Source organism: Enhydra lutris, unplaced genomic scaffold, assembly GCF_002288905.1.
Source record: "Enhydra lutris kenyoni isolate GAN:26980312 unplaced genomic scaffold, ASM228890v2 scaffoldscaffold2, whole genome shotgun sequence".
In the NCBI taxonomy this organism is placed as follows: Eukaryota; Metazoa; Chordata; class Mammalia; order Carnivora; family Mustelidae; genus Enhydra; species Enhydra lutris.
The window spans coordinates 30702588-30726494 of NW_019154086.1; the positions used below are offsets into that span (position 1 = coordinate 30702588).

Here is a 23907-nt window from a genome sequence, read left to right on the forward strand (position 1 = left end):
TAAATAATTAGATATAATGGACAATTTTCTAGAAAAATATAAAAAAAAAATGACTCAAGGAGAATAAAAAACCTGAAAAGATCTGTATGCATTTAAAAAAAAAAAAAGTTGAGTCAGTAATTTTTTTTAAAAAATCAGGGATGCCTGGGTGACTCTGTAGGTGAAGTGTCTGCCTTTGGCTCAGGTCATGATCCTGGGGTCCTGGGATTAAGTCCTGCATCAGGCTCCTTGCTCAGTTGGGAGCCTGCTTCTCCCTCTGGCTGCTGTCCCTGCTTGTGCTCGCTCTCTCTCTCTCTCTCTCTCTCTCTCTCTCACACACACACACACACACACACACAAATAAATAAATAAAATCTTAAAAAAATAAAAATTAAAAAAATCAGCCCCTGAAAACAACAATCCTTCAAAATAGCACAGCTATGGGGCACCTGGGTGGCTCAGTGGGTTAAGCCTCTGCCTTCAGCTCAGGTCATGATCCTAGGGTCCTGGGATCGAGCCCCACATCGGGCTCTCTGCTCAGCGGGGGGCCTGCTCCCCTCCTCTCTCTCTGCCTGCCTCTCTGCCTACTTGTGATTTCTGTCTGTCAAATAAATAAATAAATAAAATCTTTTCTAAAAAAATAGCAGAGCTATTTTGGATATTAGTTTGGTGGTTACTTACAAAGCTATAAACATACTAATATGATCCAACAGTCATGCTCCTTGGTATTCACCCAAAGGAGCTGAAAACCCTTAGCTACACAAAAATATATTCATGGATGTTTGTAGTAGCTTTATTTATTATTACCTAAACTTGGAAGCAATTATTAAAACTTGGTAGGCAAATGGATAAATAAAATGCGTCCAGACATGAAAAGACATGGAAAAAAGTTAAATGCATATTACTAATGAAAGAAGCCAATCTGAAAGGGCTACATACTGCACAATTCCAAACATATGACATTCTGGAAAGGGCAAAACCGAGGAGACAGTAAAAATATCAGTGATTGCCAGGGGCTAGGGATAGGAAGTGTTGAAGAGGCAGATCACGGAGGATTTTTAGAGCACTGAAACTATTCTGTGTGAGACTAAAATGGTACATACTTGTCATCATACATTTGTCAGGACCCATAAAGAAATGTAGGACCTCACAAGTGAATCCTAATGTAAACTAGGGACTTTGGGTGATAACGATGTGTTCATGTAGGTTCATCACTTACAACCAATGTACCATACTGATGTGGGATGTTGATAGTTGGTGAGCGGGTGCTGGGGGTTTGCAGATAGAGACAAGGAATATAGGGAACTTTCCCTTCTTTCTGCTCAATTTTGCGGTCGACCTAAAACTCTTTTAAAAAAAATGGTCTATTTAAAATTTAAAAGGGGGCACCTGGGTGGCTCAGTGGGTTAAGCCTCTGCTTTCGGCTCAGGTCATGATCTCAGGGTCCTAGGATCAAGCCCCCATCGGGCTCTCTGCTCAGCAGATAGCCTGCTTCCCCCTCTCTCTGCCTGCCTCTCTGCCTACTTGTGATCTGTGTCTCTCTCTCTCTCTCTGCATCAAATAAATAAAATCTTTAAAAAAAATTTTTTAAAGCAACAGTATTTGATGGTTTCACAATTGTTTTATCAAACTTTTGAAGAGAGGTAACAAAAATTTAAATAAAACATTAACAAACTAAATCCAGCAATGTATTGAAACTCAAACACACACACACACACACACACACACACACACACACACACACACACACGGCTTATTCCCAGAATGAAATGAAGATTTAACTAGAGAAAATATATCAATACAGAACACAGACTAATAAAGAAAAAATAAATAATTTAAAAAGAGAAAACGTAAAGTTATTTGAATAGGTCTAGAGAAACTCATTTAACAACTTTGAAGTCCATTAATGATCAGAAAATAAACTTTTAGCAAAGTAGGATTAGAAGGGAAACTAATGACCCTGCAAAAGATGCCCTCCAAAAAATTACAGCAAACATTATACTTAAGAATGAAATATTAGAAGCATTTCCTCACAATCAAGAAAAATTCAAGGATTTTCTAATATCACTTCTATTTCACTCAAGGTTTTCGTCAGCACAAGAAGACCAGAGGTGAATATAAAATGTACAAGGAATGGAAAAGAAGAAACGGCCTTTCCATTAATTGTAGACAATATGTTGTTAATGTATGTATTTGTCTTCTGTTTCTAAATAAGAAATTACCACAAATTTAGCAGCTTCAAACAGCACACATTTATTATCTTCCAGTTCTATCGGTCAGAACTCTTGTTTTCTGCTCAGGATGGAAGGAGGCAGAAACCAAAGTGGGGCTCTTCTGCTATTCTCAGCTGGATCGTAGGGTCCTTTTTCAAGCTCACATGGTTGTTTGCAGGATTCAGTTCCTTGTGATTGTAGGACTGAGGTTTCTCTTTCCTTGATGGCTGTCATCTGAGAGCTGCTCTCAGCCCCCTGAAGTTGGCCACATTCCCTTGCCACATGCTTCCTAGTGTGACAGCATACTTATTCAAAGCCACCAGGAGAAACTCTCCTTTCTGTGGACTATGACTGAGTCTTATATGATGTATCGTAATAATGGGAGTGACTCTTGGATCACTTTTTTCATACAAAATAACCCAGCCAAGGGAGTGACCATTCTATCAATTCTCAGGTCCTGCCCACACTCAGGGGAGGGGATTAGATGGGGTTATGTACATCAGATAATAAAAGTCTTGGGGGAGTTCTTAGAGTTTTGCCTACCACAACATGGTACATCCAAGAGGTTTTTTAAAACTATTACAACAAATGTGACAGTTTAACAGGTTGCTAAATACACAATCAACAGACAAAAAGCCAAAGTATATAGACAGAATCAATTAATAAAAATGTAATAGAAAACAAGATTTCAGTATTAATACAAAATAAAACCACCAGCACCTAACTAGGAAAAAACTTCTAACAAAAACAGTGCAAGGTCTAGGGAAGACGCTCAAACTATAATGAAGCACATGGAAGGAAACCTGAGCACATGGTCCTGTTTACCACAGTCACCCTTCTTAAAATCTTTAAAAAGTCAGTTTTCTCCAAATTAATAAAAGCAGAGCAATTTAAACAAAACCCCAGCAGACTTTCTTCATGGAACTTGTCAAGTTCATCCTCAAAGGAATAGGAATAGAAAGGGACAGCTAGGAAAAAACTGAGGAGGGAGAAGGAGACTCATGTTTCTGGATAATGTGACTTAATATGAAGCTAGAAACTCTGAAATAATGAGTGCCAAGTATTGACCCAGACAAATAGAGCAAGGAGCACATCTAGATGCAGGTCCTCACACATGAAAATGCCATTTATGACAGAGCTGGCATTACAATTTAGACCAATAAGTGATACTGGGACAACTGGCTGTTGATTTGGGAAGAAAATCACTTTCACGCACATATTCAGAATTACGTATGATGAAGACTCAATGTGGAAAACAACATCTTAATATCTTTAGAAGAAAATAAGAGATTATTTTCATGATACTGAAGTAGGAAAGACATTTCCCAAATGGGATATAAAAGCACAAACCATGAAAGAAAAAAAAAATGTTTTAAGACTTTATTTATTTATTTGACGCAGAGAGAGAGATCATAAGTAGGCCAAGCAGAAGGCGGCGGGGGTGGGGGGCGGGGAGCAGGCTCCCTGTTGAGCAGAGAGCCCGATGTGGGGCTCAATCCCAGGACCCTGAGATCATGACCTGAGCTGAAGGCAGAGGCTTTAACCCACTGAGCCACCCAGGCGCCCCAGAAAATTTTGATTACATTAAAATGTAAAACATGGGATGCCTGCGTGGCTCAGTGGGTTAAGCCTCTGCCTTCATCTCAGGTCATGATTCCAGGTTTCTGGGACCAAGTCCTGCATTGTTCTCCCTGCTCATCAGAAAACCTGCTTCTCCTCTCTCTGCCTGATGCTCCCTCTGCTTGTGCATGCCCTCTCTCTCTCTCTTTTTCTGAGGAATAAGTAAATAAAATCTTTTTTTCTTAAAGATTTTATTTATTTATCTGATTATGCTGAGTGGGCAGCCTGACATGGGGCTCAATCCCAGAACCTGGGATCATAACCTGAGCTGAAGGCAGGTTCTTAACCAGCTGAGCCACCCAGGCACCCAATAAATAAAATCTTTTAAAAAATGTAAAACATATGTAGAACAAAAGTCAGTAGACATAAAGTGAAAAAAAAAAAAAAAACAATGCACAGACTGAGAGAAGATATTTTCTGGGCATATAATTGACTATATCAACAGGGTCCCCCACTCTCTTGCTTCCATTGGGTTTATCAGTGAAGAGCCCAATAGACTGGAGGCAGGCAAATATTATGAAGCCAGAGCACCTGTTCTCCCAGGATCCATGGATGTCCCCATAACTGTCTGTGACTCTCAACCAAAGACCACAACTCTGAAAGAGCCGTCTTCACATAGCCTCACTGTCCCCAGGTTCCTTCTCTATCCTATCAGCATAGGGGTACAATGCCCCCATATTAGGAGTCCTCATGGTTTCCCTGAGTCCTGTCCACACTTTTATTGTACTCACTTCTAATTGCTCAACTTAAGGTTGCCATCTGATCTCTTCCTGGACACTGGCATACCTAGTACAAATTCTGCTTTTAACCTATTAGGCAAGTTACTTAACCTGTCTGACTCCAATTACTTCATCTATAAATGGTTCTACTATGGGAATTAATTTAAATGATCTACATAAGCTCCTCAGTGCAGTTTTCAGCATGATGAGCAGTCAGTAAATCGTTACTATTATTATCATGATGGTGATGGTTATTACTATTGTTTCTAATCTTTCTTTTCTGCTACCTAGTGATCTGAGTATCTCATAACCGTAGCTGGGCAAAAAACACCAAAGCTGAGCCTACACAGGATAGCTAAAACATAATTTGCTATCAGGCTTAGAGACCTTCTCAAGATTTTCCTAAATTCACTGTTGTACTAAGAAGTGGGACACACTCTTTATCAAGTGGAATTACTGAGAGTTGTCTTCTGTCCACCCACAATGAATGGGCCAGTCCAGTTCATCTCCCGCCTTCATTATCTGCAGACCAGTTGGCACCAATCGCTCACATTCCACAGACACCTGCAGGTGTGTCAGCGACAGAAGTCAGTGATGCTCTTGCCATTGTAGGTCTCCATAAACAGCAGCCAACCCAAATCAGTGATGGAGGCAGGCCAGCACCCACTCATGCACCTGTGTGCACCTGTCCTAGCTAGAGACCTCATGAGTCAGTTCTGCCAATCAATTACCATGAAGGTCCTTACATACCTAATGACATTCATGACCAACCAGGGAGATGGTCTCCATTTCAATTCAATTTTATATACATATTTGAAAAATACTGCAAGTCAGAACACAGAATAAACTATTTAATTGGTATGACATATTGAACTATTTAAAGAAAATTATACAATGGAAATGTGGGAAAACAGTATTGTTAACACTTGGTTACTTGTTTCATGGAGGGGGATAGGGAATTTTAAACTGTAGATATTTGTAAATCATGTATATCTGTCTCATTTTATTTTTATAGGATATTTGTTCTCTCCCCCCCATTATATTTGCATAGGGTCTAAGGCCTATTAGAGTGTTAGAGCTATAGGATATGAGAGGGATGAGGAAGGAGACCTTTCTAGGGTGATGGACATGATCTGTATTCTGATCAGGATGCTGGCTACGTGGATCTATACATTTGTCAAAACTCATGGACCTGCACGCTTAAGATCTGGGCATTTCTCTGTAGGTATTAACTCAGTTTTAATTGACATTATGGGAATATGTAGAGGAATAAAAAAGTTAAAACACAGACTCTAAAAGGTTACACTTGAAGGTATATCCCACCAGTTTCTTTATGATGGAATAAAGTCTTGAAGTTTGATATATAGTTGAAGGTGAGAGGAGGTGACTCAGGGACCTCAGAGTGGCAAAGGGAGTCAACTGAAGATTAGGCCTTTGTTGGGAGTATACCGCCAACATAATTACAGGGTCAATGCTTCAATTATCTGTGCTCATTCAGAGTGGAGTTAACCTGATGACACCCTGGGCTTTCTGGGAAAGGCTTTAACCCCTAAAGGATCCCAATTTTTCATGAGTATGTGCTCAAAAGCCTCTAGGGTTTACCCCTGAGGGCCCAAACAGAATTCGATGCATTCCTAAGTGGCTGGAGAGGAAAACTATAAATTATGGACTGACAGATCCTCAAGGTTCTTAAACACTTTAATCAACAATTTGGATGAGGGCACAGAAGATGCATTTACCTAATGTTCAGAAGCCACACAGAGGGGTGGGATCACCAGTAAGTTAGGCCACAGGCTCACAATTCACATCACCTAAACAGGAACACTGACTGGGCCCAAGCCAAAAAGTTAAAATAGAATAAATTAAAAAGTAAACTGCCCTTAGCTCCAGAAACGAATTGCCAAATCCAGGGTGTGAGTGGGGAACCTGACTTGATAGTGATTTTCACGGATCACACATGTGGTTGTATGCCAATGGTGTGGTGCAGTTGGTGAAAAATTGAACACACATCGACAGATCCACTAAATTCAACGTTGATTATCTCTTTGGTTACAGATGATGCATTTTAAGAGTGACATTGACAAACTGGAGTGTCTGCCAGAGAGGGGATCAGGTAGAATAGATACCTCGTTCTACCACAAACATTTTAGGAAACGCTTTGCTTAGGCTGAAAAAGAGTAAAGAGGTAGAAGGTAGGTGACCAGCCATCTTGGTTTGCCTGGGACTGAGGGGAGTTTTCAGACACAGAACTTTCAGGTTCAAAACAGGTACAGACTCTGCTCAGCTGCAAAAGGCCACCTTCTCACTGCATCCTCACCTGGTGGAGAGAAGGAGCATGCTCTGCTCTGTCTTCTGCTTACAAAAATACCCTTCCGTCATGGAGAATGGTGTCACCCTCATAACCTCATCTAAACCTGATTATCTCTCCAAGGCTCCACCTCCAAATATCATCACTTTGCGGGTTAAGCCTTCAACATATAATTGGGGGTTAGGGGAGGGACAGAAACATCAGTCCATAACAGAGAGATACAATCTGTGGGAGTCAGGGTCAGGAACCTTGACACCCAACTCCAGACACTGAAGGCAGAGAGGCCTTGGATCCAGAGCTGGAGAGGTCAAGAGTCATATGGGGGGGTGGGGAGCTCAGAGACACCCAGGCCAGAATCCCAGCTCCACCACTTGATGACTGTGTGATTTGGGCTCATTACTAAAACCCTCTGAGCCTCAGATTCATCGTCAGGAAAATGACCTATCTAGAGCATGGCATTGTACCCACCAAGAGGAAGTCCTCAGGAAAAGGTGGTTAACACTTGTCTTCATCAGCATCATCAGTGCCGGGAGCACTCTCTTGTACTCCCCCAACAGCTTCTCTTCTTTCCCAGACCCATGCTCCCTGGGGCAGGCAGAGCCCTCACAAGTACCAACCTGACAGAGAAAGGCTCTGTCTAGTCAGAGGTTTTTCTCACATAAGAGAGTCTGGAGGGGCACCTGGGTGGCTCAGTGGGTTGAAGCCTCTGCCTTCAGCTCGGGTCGTGGTCCTGGTGTCCTGGGATCGAGCCCCACGTCGGGCTCTGTGCTCTGCGGGGAGCCTGCTTCCACCTCTCTCTATCTGTCTGCTTCTCTGCCTACTTGTGATCTCTGTCTGTCAAATAAATAAATAAAATCTTTAAAAAAAAAAAAAAAAGAGAGAGTCTGGAGTCCTGCAGCTGCTCAGGGACGCCGCTGAAGAGGCACCTCCTTCTCTCTCCTGCTCCAGCTTCCTTGGTGCATAGCTTCTGTGGTGGCAGAGAGGCTGCTGTGCCTCCAAGCCTACCATCTGTATTCCAGAAAGAAAAAAAAGAAGGGGGTGAAAGGCAGGTTCTATAAGAACACCCTGGCTAAGCCAAACCCCCCTTTTTAAAATTTTATTTTTTTTATTTTTTAAGATTTTATTTATTTATTTGAGAGAGAGAGAGAGAGCCTGAGAGGGGAGAAGGTCAGAGGGAGAAGCAGACTCCCCATGGAGCTGGGAGTCCAAAGCAGAACTCGATCCCAGGACTCCGGGATCATGACCTGAGCCAAAGGCAGTCACCCAACCAACTAGCCACCCAGGCGCCCCTATTTTTTTAATTTAAATTCAATCAACATACAATGATTTATTGGTTTCAGGGGTAGAGTTCAGTGATTCATCAGTCTTATATAATACCTGTATTACAGTGCTCATTACAGGTCCTCCTTAATCCTCATCACCCAGTTACCCCATCCCCTCCACTCCCATCCCCCCCACCACCCCAGCAACCCTCAGTTTGTTTCCTGTGATTAAGAGTCTTTATGGTCTACCTCCCTCTTGGATTTCATCTTGTTTTGTTTTTTCCTCTCTTCCCCTCTGATCTGTGTTTTGTTTCTTAAATTCCACATACGAATGAGATCATATGATAATTGTCTTTCTTTGATAAGCCAAACCCCTTCTAAAAGCCATTCCCAGAAGCCATGTGTGAAAACTCCTTGGATGTCATTGGCCAGCGTCTGCCCACACAGCTACCCCAGCTTCAAGGCCACCAGTGCCGTATTTAGTGGACACACTGACACCCTGAACAACACTGGGGTTCAGTTAGTAAGGAAGAAAAGAAGAATGGATATTGGGTTGGCAGAGAGCAGTGTTACCTCCCCACCACCACCACCAGCTACCTCCTTTGGGAGGTACATTCATACATTACCTTCCCACCTCACTTCTCCTTGGGAAACTGAAAAACCAGCAGACCTAATGGCATAGCCTGAATGTGCAGCCCCAAACAGGAGGGCACAAGGCCATCAAGAAGAGAGTGAGTGCGGGCCATCATGCTGTGTCCTGACAAGGAGTTCTGTGATTCCCAAAGCATTGGTGGTCACAGTTAACACCAGGCCCTAGAGATTTTCCTTTAATAAAAATAGCACAGTTGGCATGGAAAAAGGATTGGGTAAATCTTTTTTTTTTTTTTCCCTCAAGACTCGGGCAGCATTGGCATAGCTATTAGAAAGAATGTTCTACCAGGACCCTCTGTTCTAAAAACAAAAGCAAAATGACTGAAGAGTGTGCCAAGAAGAAGCAGGCTTGTGCAGAGTGGGTAAAATTACATGGGTTGTGTTGCAATTAAGAAATACAAAAGAAAATATAAAAGAGCTAGACCTGGTTAGATAATTCACAATTCTGAGTCTCTTGCTCACTGTCTGCCCATATCTAGAAGGTGCCTATTGGTATACGTACATTAACTGAGTTGCCTTCTGGCATCCCCCATGCAGGCACCCAGAGGCGAGATGTATATGAAGGTGGTTCTCCATTATGCCAACTGCAGCTTCCTGAACCACTGGTGTTTGACGTCTGATCCCTGGGCTGGTACCAGCAGCTTCCACATATCCTGGGAACTGGTCAGAAATGCAAAACCTCAGGCCCATCCCAGACCTTCCAGGATTCTGAGACATACACATGTTTGAGAACCACTAGCCTAAGCCGTTGTCCAATAGCAGGGACATATTCAATAAGAGCAGTCAGTCTGTGGTTTTCCAACACATTTTGTAAGAGACTTATTGAAACCAGTAAAGAGTTAAATCAGGACTCTGAACTATCTAATCAATTCAGAGAATTTAGGGTAGAGATGAATGGGGGAAACCATCCATAGGCCTGTAATTAAATTTGTATTTCTTAACTTTTTTATTCTAATCACAGCATCTCTTTATATCTGTTTCGAAAGTTGTAGTAAAAAATGATTTATTTACAAAAATTGCTCTCATTAGAGTTTTGGCACCAGGTAGGGATAAAGATGTACTGAAAAGTTTTGCATATTCCTGTCATTGTTATAGTCTTATTTAATGAGACAGTCTCCAATTTTAGCATCGTCTCTATTATGGCATGAATCGTGTTCCCTCAAATTCATATTGAAGTCCTAACCCCTAGTACTTCTGACTGTATTTGGAGGTAGGACCTTTAAGGAGGTAATGAGACAAAATGAAGTCATTAGTGTAGGCCCTAATCCAATATGACCAGTGTCCCTATAAAAAGAGGTGGTTAGGACACAGACACACACGGAGAGATGATCATGTGGAGACACAGAGAAGGTGACCATCTGCAAACCAAGGAGAGAGCCCTCAGATGAAACCAAACCTGCAATACCTTAATCTCCGACTTTTAGCCTCCAGGACTGTGAGACAATGAACGTCTGTTGCTTAATCCGCCCAGTCTGTAGTAGTTTGTTCTGGAAACCCTAGCCGACGAACATGACATACAAAAAGACTTATGACTAAGTGGGGCCTTGCCTGGTAATTACTGTTGTGGTAGACATTTGTTGCTGTTCCAGATATTTCCAGCTTGCCACCTCCTGGGGAACATAAAGTCATTGTACCTCCCCACCCCCTGAGAACTTAGGCATGGCCACATGACATGCCTTGGCCAGTGAAATGTGATGGGAACTTTAATAGCCTGAGCACAAGTCCCCCCAGCTCCTTTTTCCCCTCAGGCACAGCAAGGACCCATGCTCCCGAAGAGGCTGTTCCCTCAGCCTGCTCCCTGGAACGAGGGACACAGGCATAGCCCCCAGCCAAACCTCAATGGACTCATAGTGAAAGCAGCACTGTTTTAAGTCCTGAGATGTAAGCCTTGTTCATTATTGCAGCATATCCTAGCCTATCCTGACTGCTACATCAGTTTACTCGCAATCTAAAACACGAGTCATCTCATTAACCAAATCCCAAACATCCGATTATCTCATTTAATCTGGATAACAGGTGTAAAAATTAAACTATGAATCTTTTTTTGGTTTGGATTTTTTAAAATCAAAAAATAGCTGAGAAATACATAAATAAAATGTAAATTAAATTTTAAAAAGTACTGAAAAAATAACAAGATAAAATATCAGGTTAGTCCATCTATGACACCTGCATGCTGGCAAGAGAGAATGGGGCTTCTTGGAGAAGGTGGGACAATATCACTGAGACTAGTCCCAAGAAAGGACAATCCAGCAAGCCTCTCTGCCTTGGGTAGGCACAGCTAAAGGAGAATATAACCACTGTGTTCCAAACTGGCTCTTCTTTCTGATTATCATCTAATTATCACCCCAAGCCCAGCACCTTATGCAGAGGAGACTGAAGCCAGTTAGGACAGCCGAACTGGGCTAGAACTCTTTCCTCCTGCCTTTTCAGACCAGAGCCCTTTGCACTCTTCTGTACTTGTTAGTCCTTTAAGAATCAAAAGATAGAATTTCATATTAGCCCATCCTAGTACCTCCTTATTCTAAAGTCTGATCATATTTCTGTTATTTATCAGTGAAGAGAAAATCATTTTTGCACGAGCATTTCTTTCCAAAAAATAGTGTTCATATAATCTGACTCACCTTGTGCATTTTCCATTCTTTTCAGCCTAGGTGTGTGGGAACTTCTGGGGAACCTCTAAGAACATAATGACTTTCTGGACTTAAGTCTCCCACTTTTTTCCTTTCCTTCAGGTAACCTCTGGCACCATGCCAACCAGTCTCACTGCTGTCCTGTGCTTGGCCCTCCCTACAATTCATTCATTCAGGCCACCCTTCCTGCCTGGGACAGTCCCCTACCTTGATGTTCTCACAACTTGGTGCTTCTTCTAAACCCACTACAAATGCAGTTTTTCTTGAATAACTGCCCAACCTGAAAATCCACCCATGGCATCATTACAAGAAACTCAACCAACTCTGTAGGTATATAAGTTGTCTAGGTGGTTGCGTCATCTATTTATCAGGAAGGTGATTTACTTATCAGTACTTTGTTCTATTAGATGCATGCCTTGTCATGTCTGTGGAAAGAATGGTGAGAAAGAAAAAAAATACTATGTGGGTTTTATAACACATTGTCTTATTATCTAGGCCGCTGTATGTGGGCACATACATTCTTTTTTTTAAAGATTTTATTTATTTATTTGACAGAGAGAGATCACAAGTAGGCAGAGAGGCAGGCAGAGAGAGAGAGGAGGAAGCAGGCTCCCTGCCAAGCAGAGAGCCCATGCAGGACTCGATCCCAGGACCCCGAGATCATGACCTGAGCCGAAGGCAGAGGCTTAACCCACTGAGCCACCCAGGCGCCCAGCACATACATTCTTTTGCAGTATGAGGAACTGATTTTAGTTTGCCCTGATAACATACTCTATGAAGTTTGATTCATGAACACTAGTGTTCATAACTAGAGTTTCATAAATCAGTCATTCCAGGGAGTTCATGGTATACAAATATTAACAATTACTAGGGATTTTTCTTTGAAGAACATAAAATTCTAAGTATTACTGCCGGGGGAAAAACTTTAACAATTTTACTTCACTCTGAATAAATATAGCATCTTTTCAAATAAGAAAGAATAAACTTTACAATTTCAAGCTTTACTTGAATATCCTTTGCTTGGAAAATTAAAACAGTTCCAACCTGTAATTTACTTTACATCACAGTTTGTAAATCAAGTAGAATGTTAATTCATTCTTGGAATGGCAAATATCCTGTCTTAAATGATTGATGGAAGAACAAAATGCCATGCCAGATTTCTCAGGAAATGTATAATTGATCTATAAAGATGTTGCTTTCCTAACGAGCATGACATGCCAAAAATAAGGGTTTAGTTTGGAAAATTGCAAAATCCAATACATTGGGTACTGACCATGTTCATTACATTTTAAAAACATCTGTTGGCAATTATGTGTCAAATGGACTTGTCAAATCTTTGCAAGAGAAGAAATTTTTGTCAAAGCCACACCATCTAAATTACTTTCAGTTTTAACTGTGAACACATGGTGGATTTTAAAAGAATCGTTTCATGCTCCCAGGTAAGTGGACAGAGGATTGGGTAACAGTTTTATTCATCTGCTCAAATGTAGCAATGACTCCGAATCGAGAGTAGTCAAGCAAATAGGTTGTACCCACTCACTATGTACCATAGCTAACTACCAGTGTTGTGATCACCAAAAAATTTGAATATAGGAATATAGGAATATTTTTTATTTTAAATTTATTTGTCAGAGAGAGAGCACAAGCAGGGTGAGCAGCAGACAGAGGGAGAAGCAGGCTCCCTGCTGAGCAAAAAGCCTGATGCAGGACTTGATCCCAGGACCTGAAGGCAGACACTCAACTGACTGAGCCACCCAGGTGTCCCTTAGGAATCTTGATACTTCTTATCGTCTTTAGAAGCCACCAGTTCTGGTCAGCCCAAATGCTACCCATAAAGGGTCCAAAGGCCCAAGTTGACTTCCTTCTGGGGACCTCAAGTCCAACCAGGCTTACTGAGGTACAAAGAGAGATGCCCACACATCAGAACCAAAGCTATATTAATTTCCCCATGTCCCCGAGAATAACCCAAATAAAGTGAAGCTTTCATTACTGGTAACAGAGACAGCCCACTTACTGTCCTCTAAAAAAATCTTTTAATTTAGCACTGAAGATTGAGTGGCTCCTTCAGTATTCTTCTCTTGAAATAAAATAATCCCAACTCTTCTATTAAGTTGTATTTTCACACTCTCCTTTAGCTTTGTTTTTGTGATCTAAACTCCTCCATCTCGAGTCTCTCCTTGTGGAATATACCAAACAGTGCTTGGAGAAAGCTTGGGCACACCTGACTGTGGACCTCTTTCCTGACCCTTGCTAGTAAGGCAACCTTGGGCAGGTCGTGGAACCTCTCCCTGGCCTCCAGTTTACTCCTCTAGACTGTAGAGATTGAATGAGATAATTCTGTTATAGAAAGCACGTAGCATCGTATCTGAAACACAGCTCCCCAAAATATTATTTTCCCTCTTTCCACAAATCATTGTTGTACTGAAAAGTCAGTTGTCCATAATTGTGCTGTCTAACACGGCACAGCCATATCCTCAGCCACAAGCGGCTACGTATATTCAAATCAATTAAGATTGAATATAATTAAAAATTCAGTTCTTCAGTTGCACTAACTACATTTCAAACAGTCAGTAGCTACATGTAACTAGAGGCTACCATATTAGATAATGCAAATATAGAAACATTTTCATTAGAAAATTGTATGGGGTAGTGCTGGTTACCTTATCCACTTGATTTTGAGGCTTTCCAAACACATCCCTGTCAGTCTCTAAGCTATGTTTTGTGAAATCTTTTCTTGGTGACAGGAATTAATGTAACTACTCTATTTTCTTTTTTTTTTTCCAATTTTATTTTTTCAGTGTTCCAAGATTCATTGTTTATGCACCACACCCAGTGCTCCATATGCAATACGTGCCCTCCATAATACCCATCACCAGGTTCACCCATCCCCCGTCCCCCTCTATTTTCTTTTTTTTTTTTAAGATTTTTATTTATTTGACAGAGAGAGATCACAAGTAGACGGAGAGGCAGGCAGAGAGAGAGAGAGGGAAGCAGGCTCCCTGCGGAGCAGAGAGCCCGACGCGGGACTCGATCCCAGGACCCTGAGATCATGACCTGAGCCGAAGGCAGCGGCTTAACCCACTGAGCCACCCAGGCGCCCCCCCCCTCTATTTTCTATCACATCTCTTTTTAGAAAGAACCTGTCTCCAGTTCTGCATCTCAAAGGATTCATTCTCACTGGTTCAATCTAGAAAGACTCCCTTCTTAACCTCACAAATTAAGAAAACTATCATAGGCCCATCACAGCAGAGACCCATATTCTAGAGCCCTGAACTCTGCAGGTGCCCCCTTGCTCTTTGCCTTGCTGTTGAGAGTCTGGCGGGGTATAGGTGTGATGCTCCAAGCCCTGGATCTTGTTACCATCTCTAGGGACTTGCTGCAGACAGTGTGAGCATCAGGTAGCTTATGGGTCCAATGTTGAGGAAAATGAATTCCTCCATGAGTTCTAGGCACTTCAAGGAAGAGACCAGGAAGCCAAATGTTCTAGGAAAACAGCTCCCTCCAACAAACAGGGTTTCTGATCTTTCCATGACCAGCAAAGTGCCTTCCTCCAGGGGTTTTAGGACAACCGTTACAGGCCTGGAGACATAGCATGGAAAATATGTAGGTCTCCAGGGCTTAACTGAAACAAAAGCTCAGGTCACCTCAGGGCATGCAAGATGCAGACCCAAGGAACTAGGTGAGCAGTACTTTGTCCACAGTTGCTCCTGGTTCCAAGTCTCCAAGAGAAAGGATCATCTCAGTCACACCTGAGATTTGGTTAATCGGGTTTCAGTAGTCAAGTGCTGATTATATTCTTCTCCCAATCCCACCTACCTTCACTTTCATCTGCCAAGAAGAATAGAAAAGAGGATATAGATTCACATTTTCTGACTTGCTAATAGCTCTGCTAAAAGGATGGGTTAAGAAGGATTAAGAAGGTTAAGATTTTATTTGATGGCCCAACATATTGTAGTCCCTGGCATCCCCTCTCATCATTTGTGAAAAGAAATCCACAGCTGACTGCATTAGTTTCAAGATTATATCTGATTTTTAGATTAATAGCTATAATAATAATAGCAATCACTCACATAGCCATTACTGCACGCTTTGCATATGTATAGCTATTAGCACAAGCAAACCATTAGGAGGCATCACAAAAGTGCAGACCAGTCCAGTAACACTGGTGAAGCTGCTCGCCAGACCCTGCAGTCTGGCTCCAAGTCCACACCCCTCGCTGCTGTTACCACCCGCAAGAGCTGAGAGCAAGGAATCAAAGACTTGCAGTTCCAGTAATCTCCTCCCACCCCAGCTCCCTCTTCAGAGGCAACCGCTGTTCCCAGTTTCTGATTGTCCTTCCAGATGGTCTGTGCAAGCATCAGCATGTAGGAAGGGGTTGTGGTATTACATCCTGTGGTCTCACTCGTGTATAAATAGTTGTTTTTATCAGTTTTCTAATAATTGATATCATCTGTGCTTTCCAAGCCCCATGGGTGGGTGGGGCTTGCACTGGCATAATCAGGTGTGAGAGGAGGGGAGAAACCTAAGTTATCAATAAAGAATACTCAGGCCTTTACAAAATATTCCATCCACCCCAGTGATTCCATCATCCCTGGGTGGAGGTTCAAGTCTCTAAGGGATTCCTTCCTCTCCTGCAGGGTCTTTCCCCCCCATCCCTCCTCCTGCCCCTGCTTTTCTTAAAGAGCCCGAGAGAGTAGCTTACAGTTGTCCGACTTGGGAGCAGTCACTTCTCTAGGCTCCCAGCCTGGCCTGACCCTTATGGCTGGCTAGATTGCACAGCCCTAGCTGGGAGTGGATGTGGAAGATGTCCCTTCACCAGCTGGTTCAGCCCAGAGCTGGTGGGATCTGCCAATATGGTCTTCTCCAGGTAGGGGGTCGCTGAGGTATTCCCAGACTGTCCCCCAGTGCTGGCGCAAGCAGACTCCACACACACACACGGGGCAGCCTTTTATCTCTGGTTCCTGCTTCAGCAATGCATTAGGAATTTTTCCACTGGTGTAACAAAATCACGCCCAAGTTGGCTTAAACAATAAATGTGGGCTATTGGTTCTTGTAACTGTAAAATCTTGAGATAGGGCAGGTTTCCGGGAGGTCCTGAGCCAGGAGATAATATCCCCAAGGTCTTTCCGTGCCTCATTTCTACCTTCCACGAGCTGGCTGCATCCTGATGCCTACTTTCCGGAGGGTGGCATGAGGGAACCAGCAGCTTCGAGGCTACAGGCTTCCTCTCAAAGGCGCGGCAGGTGGAGGAGAGAGCACGCTCTCTAGAGGAGCAAGGCAGTTTCTCTCCAAGACCTCACCAACAACTCGTGATTGGCTCACCCGAATAGAGTCCCGAGCCTACAACTGAACCAACCTCCCCCGCAATCACCAAGGGGTGAAAGGCCTTGCTGACCACTACAATCTCCTCTCCAGCCTCAGCCATCCAACGACCTGTCCCGCTCCCAACGTCATTGTGCCACAGGGGACCCCCCCCCATCAATGTTGGCTGCGTCCCGCCCCCTTATCTGCGGTCCCCAATTTCATAGTCTGGGAAACCGAAGTTCCAAGCCTTGGAGAACCGAAGCAGGTTCGCTCTGAAACCCAAAGGATTTCGAAATCGAAGCTACGGCAGAGAGCAGCCGGGTCCCCTACTGCGCTGGGGGCGCGGCGCAGGGTGGTGGCGGGCAAGCTGCGCTCCCTCGCGGGAGGAGTCTCCACTGCCCCCACCCCCCCGATCCCTCTGCCACCGCAGCCTGGGCCAGACTCCCCCGCCCCGCGCCGCAAAGGCGCCGCCGCGTCGGGGCTTCGAGCCGGCGCAGCTGGGGCCCAGGCAGAGTGGGGCGGGGCGGAGGGGCCCCGGGGCCGGAGGAAGCGCTGAGAGGGCGCGGCCGAGCGAGGACCCGGGCTCCGATCAGCGGGCCGTCCCGGGGGCGGAGGGGAGGAGCCCGTCGCGGCCTTATTTCCTCGAGCGCCGGCACAGCCCGCTGGGAACCCGCTCCGTCGAACGCCGCACCTGCAGCCCGCGTCCATGCTGCCCCGCCGGCAACGGCCGCCCGCGTCTGGGCCCTGGGGCCCGCGCCCCGCCGTCCTGCTGCTCGCGCCGCTGCTGCTTGCCCTGCAAGGGGTGGCGGCGGCACCCGCGGGGGCCGGGGGACCGGAGGACTCCCCCGGGCTCCAGGACGCGGAGTTCCCGAGCGGACTCCTGCAGCAGGCGGCGCGCGCGGCGCTGCACTTCTTCAACTTCCGTGCGGGCTCGCCCAGCGCCCTGCGAGTGCTGGCCGCCGTGCTGGAGGGCCGCGCCACGGTGAGTGCCCCAGTGACACGGCCGCGCAGCGCGTGGGCAGGACACCTGTGCGCGCGCGCCCGTCAGCCCCGCGGAGTACCACGCTGGGGCAGATCGGGCGAGGGCCTCGGCGGCTGCGGAGTGGTCAGGCCGTGCAGGGGCCCATGGTTGCGCAAAGTCCACGGGGAGCCGGCTGGCTCGTTCGCCGTTTATGAGGCCGTAGATTTTTCAGAGGGCAGCTCCCATTCCTGGGAAAGAGGTGTATGGGGAAACTGAGGAGCAGGCCCCAACTGCGAGGCTTAATCTTGTCTGGGAGTATCCAGAGGTGCTTGCCAAAGGGGTGGTCACTGGGAGACCCACCTGGCTCCAGCAGAGATCCTGGGCGGGATTTTTAAAATCTGTGCCAGTTCCCCTGCAGACCGTGGACGCACTGTCTCTTAACAGCAGGCGAAGCTGCTAGGGCTTCCGGATGATGTGGTTGGAATTGGTGCGTTGGCAGGGGGCGGGCAGGAACCTTCCTAATGCTGGCTTCTGGTTTAATGGGAGTGAACCAGGGCTGCTTTCCATGTGAATGGAATGAATGAGAATTTGGCTGCTCCTGATTTGGTTGATTTCCAGGGACTGGCGGTTGGACCCTTACTTCTTTGTGTCTGTGGAGCTACTTTGCTTTCTTCATCAAACAGAAGGTTGCAGAGTTACAGAACTCCACTCAGTCTGTCCCCAAAATAGCGACGCTCTTTCCAGTAATCCCCAAATACCCCCACAAAGCCTGCAGACTCGGTCTCATAAAATCTAGAATTGAGTGTAGAGTGTAAATACATAGAGTTTTAAATAGAGGCAGTAGGATTTTTGTTCTAGACTTGGTGTCAGATACAGGGGTGGGGAAGGCCTTTTGGAAGCAGTCTCTGTTGCTCAAAGACTTTTTTTTTTTTTTTTAAAGATTTTATTTATTTATTTGCCAGAGAGAGAGAGAGGGAGAGAGAGCGAGCACAGGCAGACAGAATGGCAGGCAGAGGCAGAGGGAGAAGCAGGCTCCCTGCAGAGCAAGGAGCCCGATGTGGGACTCGATCCCAGGACGCTGGGATCATGACCTGAGCCGAAGGCAGCTGCTTAACCAACTGAGCCACCCAGGCGTCCCATCTGTTGCTCAAAGACTTAATCCTGTACCTCAGGTGGTTAAATTTATTGATGGATGAAATAAAATTTTTCTTAGAAAAGGGCATCCTACTCTTACCTGTTTTAACAATCCTTGCTTTCTCAGGGAGAAAAGAAGTTCAGTGTTACTAGTTCATCAGAGAAGTGAAGAAACAGAGCTTGAGAACTTTCTATCAAAGTAGGAGAGTAACTGCCCCCTAGAGCCCAAAGAGAGGGTCCATAAAGATTTGCTCCCTCGTTATCACTGAGGAGGATTCCCTACAGAAAAGTCAGTTTTCAAGTTCTGGGAATTCTTTTCTTCCTTCCAAGGCCATAAAAAACTAAATAATAATAATTTGCTTTTTTATGTGTTTAGTCATCCCCTTGAAAGAAAATTAAATACTTGGTGTCTTTCACGAGATAACTAAGCTCTCTCGAAACCCAAGTGCATTCAGTAAAAGTTCTCGTCTCTTCCACAAGGAGCTCAGTCAGTGTTTTTCATCTGTAATAGTATAGTGTTCCTGAACTTTAAAGTAATCCACCTTTGACCAAAAAAAGGGGTGGGGCAATAAATCAATAAATTAGAGGCAGATATGCATGGGTGGGCAGGGATGGGGAGGAGAGTGGTAATTAATACGTAGAAGAATTCAGGGTATTGACTCTAAGAAAAGATAACTTCCTATTGTCATTTGGTTTACCTTTACATTTCTTCTGAAAATGGTTATAAATGTTTTTAAATCAAGGAGCCAGGAAAGAGAGCTCACTGACTTTCAGGGTCAAGAATCTCCTAAGAGTGAAGGGGTTTCAGTTTTTCTGCAGGTATTCAGTGAAATTTTTTCTCCATTCCTCTACCACCTTCAAACATCACCACTAAGTGAGGACCCACCTTCAGGGGTGATCAAGGCAGCCTGGCGCAAGGTATGTCTTAATTTGTGGCAGTGGCCTGCTGGGATCCTGAGGGTGGCAGAAGTCTAGCAGGGGGCTGCTGAGAGTGAGTGCTCTTTCCTACTAGGGAGCTGCCATGGGGCTACCTTTCCAGAATGTGGGTGACTGGTTGGCGTGGTGTTGTTGGGAACCTGGATTCCAGCCCCTGCTTTGCCTCCAGTGAGCCACACAACCCAGAGAAGAAAGATCATGTCTTTTCTGGTCATTTCCTCATTTGGAGTGGAAATAATCCATGTTCTGCCAAACACCTAGGTGTTTTTAAGAATTCTGTAAGAGGATGGAAGTACCAATTGTAAAATATAAAAATGTGAGTTACCATTATATTGTCTGAGGGGTGATCCATTTATCCATGAGTTATTTCTTGAGCGCTTACTATGTGCCTGGCACTGGGCTGGATATTATGGCCCCAGTTCAGATTGGGGTGGGGTTGATGGGAAAGCCTCTTTGAGATTCATTCAGTTTTGAAGCATTCTCTTGGCCATCTGAGTGAGGAGCACAGACATCACCTGCGTGAACCTTTCAATGTAGTGGCTTAAGGAATTTCTGCTCTACTTCCAAGAACAGTCATAGTATTGACAAGAAGTGAAAAATGGTACATCCCCCAAATGGGTCTGCATTCTTTATTAAATCGGTGCATTTCCAGAGTGAGTGATCAGTTGCTACACAATATTTGTCACTCATCCAGGACTGCCCCTAGGGTGAACAGGGGGCTGGGTGTGTGTGTGAAAAGTAGAGCTCCTAGGGAGCCCTCTTAACCCTAAGGGTCTGTGCAAACCTTTGTAAGATGAGAGGCTGTAGCCAAGTCAGGGGTTTTCAAAGTAATGGCCCACTAGTGGGTTAGGAAATCAAGCTGGTAGGTTGCAGATGTTTTGTGGTTTGTTCGTTTATTTTTAACAAAATTTGTTGGAATACAAACTATTAGAATGCTTTGCAAATGTAAGAGTAAATTGTACCTAAAATGCATTTCAAATATATATTTATGAACTAGTTCGCTATGAAGAATGCAGTTCTTTTTTTTTTTTTTTTTAAAGAATGCAGTTCTTGCTGTGGGTTTCAACCAAAAAGATTTTGAAAACCGGTGAACCAAGTGAGAGTGATATTTAAGACCTCTTCCAGCCCTGATAGATTTGATTTCTTGGTGTGCAAGAATCTCTCATTTTAGAAACACTATTGCCCTCTTGTGGTGAAATCCAGTAATAGCTGTGGTAGTCAATGTAGCTAAGTTTTGAAAAGAAATCAGTGATACAGCTGCGGAAAGAGCCAAGTGTTTTGTTTTGTTCTGTTTACTAAATTATAGGGAGAGATTGCAGACCACAGCTTGTGTTCCCTCACTGTCCTATCTGGTGTCGTCTTTCTTCTGGCTTTACCCTCCACATAGCATGTGGCACAGCCTCATGACCCACAGTGCGGAGAGGTGGGAGGTGCTGGGTGACGCTGATACCCAGGGTATCCTAGATCAGCCCCACTCCCAGCACCTTCCTCCATTAAGAGGCTGCCCCTTACACTGAGATGGGTCTTAGCAAGTCCTGAGGCCACTGCCCCTAGCAGATAAGAGGCCAGCCCTTCCCTTGGCATTTAGAGATCCGTGTGTGCACAGACTTCGTGAGGAAAGCCACCCACTCAGGAATCCGCTGTTGTTTGGGGATTGGTCACTTCAGGTGAATGTCCGCTGCACTCCTTGGCTTCAGTGTCTGGGGAAGGGAGGTTATGCCCATACCTCACAATGCTTCAATTTAAATTAAAAACAATAAATGTAAATGTATCACCTATTTTGGGTATAGGGCCAAGGCCATTTCGTTGTCACCCCTTGCAGTTTTTCTAGCAAGAAAACTCAGCCTTTATGGATCATCTCATTTCTCTTTTGGTTTACTTACAGTGCAGGGAGAACTTGCAAAGAATACAAAGTACAATCCTCTACTTTTACCCTTTTATCTTCTTGCTCAACCTTGACTCATCCACACCCAATTCAATAGCAAGAGTTTTAGAAACTTAATCAGATTCTTCTACAAATTTAACTTGGATTTTGTGGCCATTATATATATTATATATTATATTATTTTATTTTATTTTTTGCTCCCACTCTTCACAGTTTATGTGACGGTTTGCATGCAATTAGGCAATAGGTACCCCTGGCAGGAGCGGGTTTGGGAGCAGAACAATGGACTTTTGGCAAGCCTCAGGCCACCGTCGGGGCAGACAGGCTGGGCTACTGCGGGCACCCGCCCACGTGTCTGACAGCTGAACAGAGCCTGCCCACTGAGCCACAGGCTTTTAGGAGAGCACTTACTCTGCTAAGGAAAACCTTCTTCCTCTATCGCCGTCCAATCTTTACTTTCACTCAAGGAAGCCTCCTAGCTGCTTTTATAATCATCACAGAATAGGGGTGGGATTTGCAAGATGAACATGGTGTCTCTCCGTGTGCCCTCCCACAGCCCTGGGGATGGAACCTAACCCTAGAGCCCAAAACAGACACACTCTCTCCTTGCCTCCCAGGCATTGCTCGTGCTGAAAAGGCACAGGTGCACCCAAGGTCTGTGCCCAGCCTCCCACCACTGCACCCGTCTGGTCTGCAAAACCCTAACTGCAGAGTCTGGGCCTAGCACGGGATGGGAAAAGGCCACCTGGCCCTGACGATAAGCTTAGGCCTTGGCCTCCTTGGCACTTAACACCACTCACCCAAGCCAGCTGCACCCAGATGAGGTAGGAAGTAGGAATGCTTCTGACCTCCTTGTAATAAATTGTTTTGAACCACAAACTTTTTTTTTTTTTTTTAACCAGCCCACAACACTTTTCCACTTGTCTTGCCACGTGTGGTGTCCTAGCCAGGGGTGTGTGTGATATGAGCAGTGGCCCCGACTAAAGCTCACTGGTGGAGGAGGCTCGTGAATTTAACCGCCAGGACTCTGGCTTAGTTGCACACTCTTCCTGGAACAACCTAGGTCGTTCTGTTGGAGACAAACTATTAATACTCAGCCCTGGCATGGAATCAGTGAGGCTGCAATGTTAAATACACACAATAGCTCGCCAGTCCAACCTGCCCTTTGATCTCTGTCTATAGACAATGAGTCACTCTAGAGATTTCTCCTCACATCTGCAGCCTTAGCACTTATTTGCCTTTGCGATGGTGCCTCCATCCGAGAGGTTTTTCAGAGCTGGTCCCACAGGAGTGGCTGGGGATGGTAGCCGTAGCGAGTCTCCACCCGACGATACATCTTGGGGTTGGTCAGCACGTCTCTACCCAGTAAAGTCAAGTTGTCAAAGGGGGTCTTGTACCATAGCTGTGTGCAGGATGGACATAAAACCACAGTGGTCTCCAAAGACCTGCCCACTCGATGCACAACAGTAAGAATCGCTATCATCTGTACTTAGTTCCACTGCTGTAACAAGTTACCACTAATTTTATAGGTTAAAAGACCCCAGAGGTTTATTCTCTTACAAATCCGGAAGTCGGTAGTCCAAAGGAGTCTAGAGCAGGGTGTTGGAAGGGCTGCCTTTCTTCCAGAGGCTCTAGGAGGGAATCTGTTTCCTTGCCTTCTTCAGGTTTCGGCTTTGGTTTCCATCTTCCATGTTCAAAGCCAAGAGCACAACATCTGGATGCAACACTACTATATCCTCCTTAAAAGGACTCTTATAAACACGTTGGTTAAGGCCACTGGGATAATCCGGGCTCTCTGCCAAGTTTGAGGCCCCTCAGTCCTCACATTGGTGAAGTTCCCTTTGCCATATTAAGTAACATATTTATAGATCTCAGGGATTAGGACGTGGGCATCGCTGAGGGCTGTTACTCAGCATACCTCACCCAGTTTCTGGGCTGGCTATGGGCTCATGCAAGTACTCCCCACACTGCCCGGCACGTGACTGGACCCATGAAATAGCAGCTCTCGCTCACGCCTCTTGTCTGGCCCATCTCCACCACCTTGGTAATCTCCTCGCCTCCAGACACATCTGTCCTCAACACGCTGTCTTGGTACTTGATTGGGGACTGCCTTGTGCTCGCTCCTCAACAGGACCGTGTCTGTTTCTATCCTGCGGAAGACCTCAGACCTCCTTGTTCCTCCATTCCTCTGACATCGGGCCCTGTAAGGAAGAAATATTAAATATTAATATTTGTTCAGTGAAAATAAAGGTAGCTGGAGGGGTGCTGGGGCCATGGGGCATCTGGAACCCAAGCTGGGCCTGGC

At 44.9% G+C, this 23907-nt stretch overlaps 1 protein-coding gene across 1 annotated transcript in view; it reads left to right on the top strand.

Annotated features, from left to right (window-relative positions):
- Positions 1 to 17392: 17392 nt before the first annotated feature.
- LOC111150844 (retinoic acid receptor responder 1) overlaps positions 17393 to 23907 on the top strand; it is a 55645-nt gene continuing 49130 nt past the window's right edge. The window contains exon 1 of the mRNA XM_022508478.1: positions 17393 to 17668. Within this exon, the coding sequence (XP_022364186.1) occupies positions 17393 to 17668 (276 nt within the window). The remainder of the gene's footprint in view (positions 17669 to 23907) is intronic.